We start from the raw sequence: 12,553 nt of genomic DNA on the forward strand, positions 1-12,553 counted from the left end.
CGGACAGAAAGGGGGCAGAGGGGTGATGTATCTCCATGGTATAGGAGACAGATAGGGGTAGTTTAGCTCCATGGTATAGGGGACAGATAGGGGTAATGTAGCTCCATGGTATAGGGGACAGATAGGGGTAGTTTAGCTCCATGGTATAGGGGACAGATAGGGGTAATGTAGCTCCATGGTACAGGGGACAGATGGGGGTAGTTTAGCTCCATGGTATAGGAGACAGATAGGGGTAATGTAGCTCCATGGTATAGGGGACAGATAGGGGTAGTTTAGCTTTATGGTATAGGGGACAGATAGGGGTAGTTTAGCTTTATGGTATAGGGGACAGATAGGGGTAATGTAGCTCCATGGTACAGGGGACAGATAGGGGTAGTTTAGCTTTATGGTATAGGGGACAGATAGGGGTAGTTTAGCTTTATGGTATAGGGGACAGATAGGGGTAATGTAGCTGCATGGTATAGGGGACAGATAGGGGTAGTTTAGCTTTATGGTATAGGGGACAAATAGGGGTAATATAGCTCCATGGTATAGGGGACAGATAGGGGTAATGTGCTCCATGGTATAGGGGACAGATAGTTGTAATGTAGCTCCATGGTATAGGGGACAGATAGGGGTAATGTAGCTCCATGGTATAGGGGACAGATAGGGGTAATGTAGCTCCATGGTACAGGGGACAGATAGGGGTAATGTAGCCCCAGGGTACATGAGACAGATAGGGGTAATGTAGATCCATGGTACATGGGGACAGATATGGGTAATGTAGCTCCATGGTATAGGGGACACATAGGGGTAATGTAGCTCTATGGTATAGAGGACAGAGAGGGTGATGTAGGTCAATGGTATAGGGGACAGATAGGTGTGATGCAGCTCTATGATATAGAGGACAGATAGGGTGATGCAGCTCTATGATATAGGGGACAGATAGGGTAATGCAGCTCTATGATATAAGGGCATAGGGGACAGATAGGGGTGATATACATATGGGGTAATGTAGCTCTATGATATAGGGGACTGATAGTGGTGATATACATATGGGGTAATTTAGCTCTATGGTATAGAGGACAGAGGGGGTGATTTAGGTCAATGATATAGGGGACAGATAGGGGTGATATACATATGGGGTAATGTAGCTCTATTGTATAGAGGACAGATAGGGGACAGATAGGGGTGATGTGTCTATGGGATAGAGGACAGAAAGGGGACAGAGGGGTGATGTATCTCCATGGTATAGGAGACAGATAGGGGTAGTTTAGCTCCATGGTATAGGGGACAGATAGGGGTAATGTAGCTCCATGGTATAGGGGACAGATAGGGGTAGTTTAGCTCCATGGTATAGGGGACAGATAGGGGTAATGTAGCTCCATGGTACAGGGGACAGATGGGGGTAGTTTAGCTCCATGGTATAGGAGACAGATAGGGGTAATGTAGCTCCATGGTATAGGGGACAGATAGGGGTCATTTAGCTTTATGGTATAGGGGACAGATAGGGGTAGTTTAGCTTTATGGTATAGGGGACAGATAGGGGTAATGTAGCTCCATGGTACAGGGGACAGATAGGGGTAGTTTAGCTTTATGGTATAGGGGACAGATAGGGGTAGTTTAGCTTTATGGTATAGGGGACAGATAGGGGTAATGTAGCTGCATGGTATAGGGGACAGATAGGGGTAGTTTAGCTTTATGGTATAGGGGACAAATAGGGGTAATGTAGCTCCATGGTATAGGGGACAGATAGGGGTAATGTAGCTCCATGGTACAGGGGACAGATAGGGGTAATGTAGCCCCATGGTATAGGGGACAGATAGAGGTAATGTAGCCCCAGGGTACATGAGACAGATAGGGGTAATGTAGCTCCATGGTACATGGGGACAGATAGGGGTAATGTAGCTCCATGGTATAGGGGACAGATAGGGGTAATGTAGCTCCATGGTACAGGGGACAGATAGGGGTAATGTAGCCCCATGGTATAGGGGACAGATAGGGGTAATGTAGCCCCAGGGTACATGAGACATATAGGGGTAATGTAGCTCCATGGTACATGGGGACAGATAGGGGTAATGTAGCTCCATGGTATAGGGGACACATAGGGGTAATGTAGCTCTATGGTATAGAGGACAGAGAGGGTGATGTAGGTCAATGGTATAGGGGACAGATAGGTGTGATGCAGCTCTATGATATAGAGGACAGATAGGGTGATGCAGCTCTATGATATAGGGGACAGATAGTGTGATGCAGCTCTATGATATAGGGGACAGATAGGGTAATGCAGCTCTATGATATAGGGGCATAGGGGACAGATAGGGGTGATATACATATGGGGTAATGTAGCTCTATGATATAGGGGACTGATAGTGGTGATATACATATGGGGTAATTTAGCTCTATGGTATAGAGGACAGAGGGGGTGATTTAGGTCAATGATATAGGGGACAGATAGGGGTGATATACATATGGGGTAATGTAGCTCTATTGTATAGAGGACAGATAGGGGACAGATAGGGGTGATGTGTCTATGGGATAGAGGACAGAAAGGGGACAGAGGGGTGATGTATCTCCATGGTATAGGAGACAGATAGGGGTAGTTTAGCTCCATGGTATAGGGGACAGATAGGGGTAATGTAGCTCCATGGTATAGGGGACAGATAGGGGTAGTTTAGCTCCATGGTATAGGGGACAGATAGGGGTAATGTAGCTCCATGGTACAGGGGACAGATGGGGGTAGTTTAGCTCCATGGTATAGGAGACAGATAGGGGTAATGTAGCTCCATGGTATAGGGGACAGATAGGGGTAGTTTAGCTTTATGGTATAGGGGACAGATAGGGGTAGTTTAGCTTTATGGTATAGGGGACAGATAGGGGTAATGTAGCTCCATGGTACAGGGGACAGATAGGGGTAGTTTAGCTTTATGGTATAGGGGACAGATAGGGGTAATATAGCTCCATGGTATAGGGGACAGATAGGGGTAATGTGCTCCATGGTATAGGGGACAGATAGTTGTAATGTAGCTCCATGGTATAGGGGACAGATAGGGGTAATGTAGCTCCATGGTATAGAGGACAGAGAGGGTGATGTAGGTCAATGGTATAGGGGACAGATAGGGGTGATGCAGCTCTATGATATAGAGGACAGATAGGGGACAGATAGGGGTGATGCAGCTCTATGATATAGGGGACTGATAGTGGTGATATACATATGGGGTAATTTAGCTCTATGGTATAGAGGACAGAGGGGGTGATTTAGGTCAATGATATAGGGGACAGATAGGGGTGATATACATATGGGGTAATGTAGCTCTATTGTATAGAGGACAGATAGGGGACAGATAGGGGTGATGTGTCTATGGGATAGAGGACAGAAAGGGGACAGAGGGGTGATGTATCTCCATGGTATAGGAGACAGATAGGGGTAGTTTAGCTCCATGGTATAGGGGACAGATAGGGGTAATGTAGCTCCATGGTATAGGGGACAGATAGGGGTAGTTTAGCTCCATGGTATAGGGGACAGATAGGGGTAATGTAGCTCCATGGTACAGGGGACAGATGGGGGTAGTTTAGCTCCATGGTATAGGAGACAGATAGGGGTAATGTAGCTCCATGGTATAGGGGACAGATAGGGGTAGTTTAGCTTTATGGTATAGGGGACAGATAGGGGTAGTTTAGCTTTATGGTATAGGGGACAGATAGGGGTAATGTAGCTCCATGGTACAGGGGACAGATAGGGGTAGTTTAGCTTTATGGTATAGGGGACAGATAGGGGTAATATAGCTCCATGGTATAGGGGACAGATAGGGGTAATGTGCTCCATGGTATAGGGGACAGATAGTTGTAATGTAGCTCCATGGTATAGGGGACAGATAGGGGTAATGTAGCTCCATGGTATAGAGGACAGAGAGGGTGATGTAGGTCAATGGTATAGGGGACAGATAGGGGTGATGCAGCTCTATGATATAGAGGACAGATAGGGGACAGATAGGGGTGATGCAGCTCTATGATATAGGGGACAGATAGGGTGATGCAGCTCTATGATATAGGGGACAGATAGGGTGATGCAGCTCTATGATATAGAGGACAGATAGGGGTGATGCAGCTCTATGATATAGGGGACAGATAGGGGACAGATAGGGGTGATATACATATAGGGGTAATGTAGCTCTATGGTATAGAGGACAGAGAGGTTGATGTAGGTCAATGGTATAGGGGACAGATAGGGGTGATATACAAATGGGGTAATGTAGCTCTATGGTATAGAGGACAGAGAGGGTAATGTAGTTCTATGGTATAGAGGACAGATAGGGGACAGTTAGGGGACAGATAGGGGTGATATACATATAGGGGTAATGTAGCTCTATGATATAGGGGACAGATAGGGGACAGATATGGGTGATATACAAATAGGGGTAATGTAGCTCTATGATATAGGGGACAGTTAGGGGTGATGTCAAGGACTCTTGTGTGTATGCTATAATTTTAGTAACTATAAACAAGTAACATTGATTTTCTTCTCTGTTTTCTATAAAATTAATGTTTGTGAATTCAAATGCTGCGCAATTCTGCTGTTTGCCAATGTGTTTGTGGGTGCTACTGTATTTTGTGTTGACATTTCTATTTATAATGTGCTTGCCTGTCGTAATATGTATAGTCCCAATATATGGTAGTGTACCTTTAGGAATGGCTATAACAATGCTGACAGTCCATTTGACGACATGGGAGCCATCTTTGCTGTTTGTACTGGTCAGGTCATCGGGTATGTCTTTGCTGTCTGTCGTAACGATGACATCCACAGGTGAGCTGGACTCCGAATATGACCTGTCCTGGTCTCTATGTTCTTGTCCCCCTGGGAACATGTCCTCCCTGTCCCTGTCTCTCCCACACCCTTCTGTCTCTGTGTCCTCCCCCAAATCAGAGTCTGGTGGAGAGGGACAGGGTAGAGAGCTCTTGGAGTCTGGTTCCTCACACAGCGATCTGGACTCCATGGTTCAGTCACAGCTTTATCTGGTTAATAGACAATGTAACGTTACTGACTGAATAACAGACCTGCCAAGGGAACAAATATTGTTATTTCTAACTTCGTCAAAAATAAATATAAATAAATATAATAAATTACGTTGCAGCCAAACAAAGTAAATGTTCATTATTTTATTCTTAAAATAACAAATGTCATGCTCTACACTCCTAACAACAATGAGTAAATGCTACGCATACAACAATACAAGATACAGCTCTACATTATTATGCAACTTTTAAAATCATAATTCACAATGCACAAGCCTACCGTTTAATGTCCTGCTTGCCTGTGTGGGTTGGTGATCCTACCGATCCTTCAGGCACATCATTTTCACATCATCTGAGTAAAATTACATGTCAACTTTTCTGTGAATCACCTTCCTACTTACCGCTACACGAAATAGTCCTTAGCTCTTTGGTAGACTGGAGGTGCAGTTCGGCAGCTATTTCAGTTTGTGTCCCTTAAATCTTTTACCAATATCATCACTGATACATGGTATATAGCCTAATTATTTTCATAATTACGTAGAATCACGGTTTCATCTTTGGCGGAATAACATCAAATGCGGTAGGATGTCACATGAACTGTTTACGTCACCTTAGCAACCAGTGTTGCGACAACAACGTGATAACGTTACAATCGCCAGTGTCTCAAATTGTTTGTAACAATGTTGCGGTGAGTGAAAGTTACATTGTGACATCATAATATATCATAATAAATGGATATTATTTATCACAATGGCCAATCCGGAACGAACTGAAACTTTGAAAGCCCGATTAGATTAGAAGAATCAAGCATTGCTATTATCCTGATAATTATGAACTAGATAAAAGATTCTAGACTATTCTGATGCTAAAACAAACAATGTTTTTACAAAAAATACAAACAACCCACACAATATTTTAGTAATTTAAGACTGTCATTATTTTCAGCAATTACTTTTTTCAACCTGTTAGAAACTATTATAACAAAATCTTTAAATCATTCAATATTTTGTTTCGTGCATGAATACCACTTAGGCTTTTCAAACCATTACCCCCCTCAAGGACTCAATTACAGAACAATGAAGCCGCATTGATATCTGTTGGTCCACCAGACATCAGTCCCAACTGCTAATCAACTGGTCTAACTCAATAGAACAGCAGTTGATTGGTTTAAACCCTATTGTTTCAAATAAGCTACATGTCAGGACCGTTATTATCAGGTCGCAATATGATATTGCACATTGTATTGTATTCTATCCCATTATTTTATTTCATTTTGCTTTCTATTCTATAAAATATGATGTGTTCTACTCTGTAGTATAGTGTAATGTAGGCTAGCCTGCGTTAGAAAGATGTGAACGTGAAAAGCATACATTTTTTTTCTCTACTTTCGAGGAAACCATTTCAAATGTCGCCCCAGTATATATGTGTTGAGGGGCTGAGCCAAAACTCGCTTCAAAGAAACGCCCTGCGCGCACAAAGAGCTCCTCTGCAGAAATACACTTTTATTCAGTCACGGAAAAGAGAACATGGACACAGGATGCTACAACATGATCACTGATACACAACTTGTTTTCTTCTCATCAATGGATTTGTACTGATTTGAAAAGAATGGATAAAATATTGGTTAAAGATAGTTGTGATCTGTACGGCCGACCCGCCCGCAGGACACAATGGATAGCGAGTACCCTGGCTTACCACTACGGACTGGATCGGGGAGTAGAGAACGAAATTATAGTTCTGGCGACCGGACTGGATCAGTATCTGCAGGAGATCTTCCACCACATGGACTGTACAGGAGATGGGAAGATATCCATGGAGGACTTTAATATTCTGTGTGAGATCTTGGGGTTGAACAAAGACTCTGAGTCGGAGGAGTGTGTGGGGGTCCTGGATAATCTGCCCAGTGAGTTTACCTTCAGGCAGTTCCACGCTAAACTCTGCGGATACTTCAGCACCAAGGCTGGGTCCCAGTATGAGAACGGGAGGTTACTGGTCGGGAAAGACAGCGAGCATATAGAGACTCAGATCCGCCTGAGGATCCCTCTGAGGCGGCGAAAGAAGATGCTATCTCTGGGGACCGGTGGGAGAGAGAGCCGGGGATCGTCACCGAACTCAGATAGACATTTGCCCGGCTGTCGGCAGCTGCGCGCCTCCTGCACCCGGGAGTGTTACGAGGAGATTGTGGCTCTGGAGGAAGCAGAGGAAAGGATAACTAAACTACAGGATGAGAATGCCAGTCTGAGGGAGCTGGTGGAGGATATGAGGGCGGCTCTACAGAGCAGTGATGCCCGCTCCCTGGCACTACAGGTAAGGGTATCCAGATGGGCATCAGTGGTATTGTTATTATTATGTGTTGATGGGAGGCTTTGAGTCTGTAACAAAACATAGCCCTGTAAAGGATCATGAAGTTTTAGAATAGAGACACTGACACTTTCAAATGAATATGTTTATGAGAAAGTTGGCATTGGAAAAGCTATGTTTTAGCAGGCTATTATCCCCCCATCACTGAACTGGCCATAGCCTACTGTTGTCTGTCTGTCCCCTCCCAGGTAGGACTGTTGAAGAGCCACTCCAAACACGAATCAGAGGGCGGCTGCTTCATCGCTCATCACAAACTTTCTGTCCGGACGACCCACAGCAGCAACAACTGCCATGGGAACACCAAGACCCACAACCTCAGCCACATCAAGACGACCCAAAGCAGCAATCCCAGCAGCCAGCATGACCCCAGCCAGTACTCTAGCCTGAAGACCAGTAGCCTGTACACTAGCCTGCAGAGCCTCCTCCATGAGATTGACCCGATCCACAGCTCTCGGATTGGCCAGGTGGAGGAGGCCATTCTGTTTAATAAAAAGCTGGAGCAAGAGCTGAGGTCGTCGCGGGAGGCAGTGTCGGAGTTAGAGGGGTGTAACAGGCAACTGCAGGTGGAGCAGGGGGACATGAGGAGGAAGGTGGAGGATGCCCGTCAGGCGCTGGTCAGTGGAATGGGGAAGGTCAAAGAGCTGGAGGCTAAAGTCAGCAGAGTACCAGTCCTACAGAGACACATCCAGCAGCTGGAGCAGGAGATCCTCTACTACAGGTTAACATGACTGTACCTTCAGGAAAAAAGCTTCAGTTACTCTATATGTTATTCCTCTACTATAGGTCCAGTTCTACCTAGGTGAATGAGTCTGGTGTAGTGGTGGTGGAGTGACCTCTATAGGAGTCTGGTGTAGAGGTGGTGGGGTGGTGGCCTCTATAGGAGTCTGGTGTAGAGGTGGTTGGGGGGTGGCCTCTATAGGAGTCTGGTGTAGTGGTGGTGGGGTGGCCTCTATAGGAGTCTGGTGTAGTGGTGGTGGGGTGGCCTCTATAGGAGTCTGGTATAGTGGTGGTGGGGTGGCCTCTATAGGAGGCTGATATAGTGGTGGTGGGGTGGCCTCTATTGGAGTCTGGTGTAGTGGTGGTGGGGAGGTGGTGGGGTGGCCCTATAGGAGTCTGGTGTAGTGGTGGTGGGGTGGTGGTGGGTTTGCCCCTATAGGAGTCTGGTGTTGTGGTGGTGGGGTGGCCTCTATAGGAGTCTGGTGTAGTGGTGGTGGGGTGGCCTCTATAGGAGGCTGGTATAGTGGTGGTGGGGTGGCCTCTATAGGAGTCTGGTGTAGTGGTGGTGGGGGGGTGGCCTCTATAGGAGTCTGGTTTAGTGGTGGTGGGGTGGCCTCTATAGGAGTCTGGTGTAGTGGTGGTGGGGTGGCCTCTATAGGAGGCTGGTATAGTGGTGGTGGGGTGGCCTCTATAGGAGTCTGGTGTAGTGGTGGTGGGGTAACCTCTTTAGCAGTCTGGTATAGTGGTGGTGGGGTGGCCTCTATAGGAGGCTGATATAGTGGTGGTGGGGTGGCCTCTATAGGAGTCTGGTGTAGTGGTGGTGGGGGGTGGCCTCTATAGGAGTCTGGTGTAGTGGTGGTGGGGTGGCCTCTATAGGTGGCTGATATAGTGGTGGTGGGGTAGCCTCTATAGGAGTCTGGTGTAGTGGTGGTGGGGGGGTGGCCTCTATAGGAGTCTGGTGTGGTGGTGGTGGGGTGGCCCTATAAGAGTCTGGTGTAGTGGTGTTGGTGGGGTGGTGGTGGGTTTGCCCCTATAGGAGTCTGGTGTAGTGGTGGTGGGGGGCCTCTATAGGAGTCTGGTGTAGTGGTTGTGGGGTGGCCCCTATATGAGTCTGGTGTAGTGGTGGTGGGGTGGCCTCTATAGGAGTCTGGTGTAGTGGTGGTGGGGTGGTGGTGGGTTTGCCCCTATAGGATTCTGGTGTGGTGGTGGTGGGGTGGTCTCTATAGGAGTCTGGTCTAGTGGTGGTGGGGTGGCCCCTATAGGAGTCTGGTGTAGTGGTGGTGGTGGGGTGGCCTCTATAGGAGTCTGGTGTAGTGGTGGTGGGGTGGTCTCTATAGGAGTCTGGTGTAGTGGTGGTGGGGTGGCCTCTATAGGAGTCTGGTGTAGAGGTGGTGGAGTGACCTCTATAGGACTCTGGTGTAGTGGTGGAGGGGTGGCCCCTTTAGGAGTCTGTTGTAGTGGTGGTGGGGTGGTGGTGGGGTGGCCTATAGGAGTCTGGTGTAGTGGTGGTGGGGTGGTGGTGGGATGGCCCTATAGGAGTCTGGTGTAGTGTGTAGTGGTGGTGGTGGGGTGGCCTCTATAGGAGTCTGGTGTAGTGGTGGTGGGGTGGCACCTATAGGAGTCTGGTGTAGTGGTGGTGGTGTGGCCTCTATATGAGTCTGGTGTAGTGGTGGTGGGGTGGCCTCTATAGGAGTCTGGTGTAGTGGTGGTGGGGTGGCCTCTATATGAGTCTGGTGTAGTGGTGGTGGGGTGGTGGTGGGTTTGCCCCTATAGGAGTCTGGTGTGGTGGTGGTGGGGTGGCCTCTATAGGAGTCTGGTGTATTGGTGGTGGGGTGGCACCTATAGGAGTCTGGTCTAGTGGTGGTGGTGTAGCCTCTATATGAGTCTGGTGTAGTGGTGGTGGGGTGGCCTCTATAGGAGTCTGGTGTAGTGGTGGTGGGGTGGCCTCTATATGAGTCTGGTGTAGTGGTGGTGGGGTGGCCTCTATAGGAGTCTGGTGTAGTGGCGGTGGGGTGGCCTCTATAGGAGGCTGGTATAGTGGTGGTGGGGTGGCCTCTATAGGAGTCTGGTGTAGTGGTGGTGGGGTGGTGGTGGGTTTGCCCCTATAGGAGTCTGGTGTTGTGGTGGTGGGGTGGCCTCTATAGGAGTCTGGTGTAGTGGTGGTGGGGTGGCCTCTATAGGAGGCTGGTATAGTGGTGGTGGGGTGGCCTCTATAGGAGACTGGTGTAGTGGTGGTGGGGGGGTGGCCTCTATAGGAGTCTGGTGTAGTGGTGGTGGGGTGGCCTCTATAGGAGTCTGGTGTAGTGGTGGTGGGGTGGCCTCTATAGGAGGCTGGTATAGTGGTGGTGGGGTGGCCTCTATAGGAGTCTGGTGTAGTGGTGGTGGGGTAACCTCTTTAGCAGTCTGGTATAGTGGTGGTGGGGTGGCCTCTATAGGAGGCTGATATAGTGGTGGTGGGGTGGCCTCTATAGGAGTCTGGTGTAGTGGTGGTGGGGGGTGGCCTCTATAGGAGTCTGGTGTAGTGGTGGTGGGGTGGCCTCTATAGGTGGCTGATATAGTGGTGGTGGGGTAGCCTCTATAGGAGTCTGGTGTAGTGGTGGTGGGGGGGTGGCCTCTATAGGAGTCTGGTGTGGTGGTGGTGGGGTGGCCCTATAAGAGTCTGGTGTAGTGGTGGTGGGGTGGCCTCTATAGGAGTCTGGTGTAGTGGTGGTGGGGTGGCCTCTATAGGAGTCTGGTGTAGTGGTGGTGGGGTGGCCTCTATAGGAGTCTGGTGTAGTGGTGGTGGGGTGGCCTCTATAGGAGTCTGGTGTAGTGGTGGTGGGGTGGCCTCTATAGGAGGCTGGTATAGTGGTGGTGGGGTGGCCTCTATAGGAGTCTGGTGTAGTGGTGGTGGGGTGGCCTCTATAGGAGGCTGATATAGTGGTGGTGGGGTGGCCTCTATTGGAGTCTGGTGTAGTGGTGGTGGGGAGGTGGTGGGGTGGCCCTATAGGAGTCTGGTGTAGTGGTGGTGGGGTGGTGGTGGGTTTGCCCTTATAGGAGTCTGGTGTAGTGGTGGTGGGGTGGCCTCTATAGGAGTCTGGTGTAGTGGTGGTGGTGTGGCCTCTATATGAGTCTGGTGTAGTGGTGGTGGGGTGTCCTCTATAGGAGTCTGATGTAGTGGTGGTGGGGTGGCCTCTATAGGAGTCTGGTGTAGTGGTGGTGGGGTGGTCTCTATAGGAGTCTGGTGTGGTGGTGGTGGGGTGGCCCCTATAGGAGTCTGGTGTAGTGGTGGTGGGGTGGTCTCTATAGGAGTCTGGTGTAGTGGTGGTGGGGTGGCCCCTATAGGAGTCTGGTGTAGTGGTGGTGGTGGGGTGGCCTCTATAGGAGTCTGGTGTAGTGGTGGTGGGGTGGCCTCTATAGGAGTCTGGTGTAGTGGTGGTGGGGTGGCCTCTATAGGAGTCTGGTGTAGAGGTGGTGGAGTGACCTTTATAGGACTCTGGTGTAGTGGTGGTGGGGTGGCCTCTATAGGAGGCTGATATAGTGGTGGTGGGGTGGCCTCTATTGGAGTCTGGTGTAGTGGTGGTGGGGAGGTGGTGGGGTGGCCCTATAGGAGTCTGGTGTAGTGGTGGTGGGGTGGTGGTGGGTTTGCCCTTATAGGAGTCTGGTGTAGTGGTGGTGGGGTGGCCTCTATAGGAGTCTGGTGTAGTGGTGGTGGTGTGGCCTCTATATGAGTCTGGTGTAGTGGTGGTGGGGTGGCCTCTATAGGAGTCTGATGTAGTGGTGGTGGGGTGGCCTCTATAGGAGTCTGGTGTAGTGGTGGTGGGGTGGACTCTATAGGAGTCTGGTGTGGTGGTGGTGGGGTGGCCCCTATAGGAGTCTGGTGTAGTGGTGGTGGGGTGGTCTCTATAGGAGTCTGGTGTAGTGGTGGTGGGGTGGCCCCTATAGGAGTCTGGTGTAGTGGTGGTGGTGGGGTGGCCTCTATAGGAGTCTGGTGTAGTGGTGGTGGGGTGGCCTCTATAGGAGTCTGGTGTAGTGGTGGTGGGGTGGCCTCTATAGGAGTCTGGTGTAGAGGTGGTGGAGTGACCTCTATTGGACTCTGGTGTAGTGGTGGTGGGGTGGCCTCTATATGAGTCTGGTATAGTGGTGGTGGGGTGGCCCCTATTGGAGTCTTTTGTATTGGTGGTGTGGTGGCCTCTATAGGAGTCTGGTGTAGTGGTGGTGGGGTGGTGGTGGGTTTGCCCCTATAGGAGTCTGGTGTTGTGGTGGTGGGGTGGCCTCTATAGGAGTCTGGTGTAGTGGTGGTGGGGTGGCCTCTATAGGAGGCTGGTATAGTGGTGGTGGGGTGGCCTCTATAGGAGTCTGGTGTAGTGGTGGTGGGGGGGTGGCCTCTATAGGAGTCTGGTGTAGTGGTGGTGGGGTGGCCTCTATAGGAGTCTGGTGTAGTGGTGGTGGGGTGGCCTCTATAGGAGGCTGGTATAGTGGTGGTGGGGTGGCCTCTATAGGA

General features: G+C 49.5%; 2 protein-coding genes across 2 annotated transcripts in view; one reads left to right on the forward strand and one right to left on the reverse strand.

The window, feature by feature from the left end:
• Window positions 1-4,973, reverse strand: part of LOC139412706 (uncharacterized protein CFAP92-like) — a 95,482-nt gene extending 90,509 nt beyond the window's left edge. The window contains exon 1 of the mRNA XM_071159365.1: window positions 4,661-4,973. Coding sequence (XP_071015466.1) covers window positions 4,661-4,973 — 313 coding nt within the window. The remainder of the gene's footprint in view (window positions 1-4,660) is intronic.
• A 1,627-nt stretch (window positions 4,974-6,600) lies between these two features.
• Window positions 6,601-12,553, forward strand: part of LOC139412707 (EF-hand and coiled-coil domain containing 1) — a 55,798-nt gene continuing 49,845 nt past the window's right edge. The window contains exons 1-2 of the mRNA XM_071159366.1: window positions 6,601-7,299; window positions 7,542-8,071. Of these exons, the coding sequence (XP_071015467.1) occupies window positions 6,601-7,299; window positions 7,542-8,071 (1,229 nt within the window). The remainder of the gene's footprint in view (window positions 7,300-7,541; window positions 8,072-12,553) is intronic.

Source organism: Oncorhynchus clarkii, chromosome 7 (genome assembly GCF_045791955.1).
Source record: "Oncorhynchus clarkii lewisi isolate Uvic-CL-2024 chromosome 7, UVic_Ocla_1.0, whole genome shotgun sequence".
Classification (NCBI taxonomy): Eukaryota; Metazoa; Chordata; class Actinopteri; order Salmoniformes; family Salmonidae; genus Oncorhynchus; species Oncorhynchus clarkii.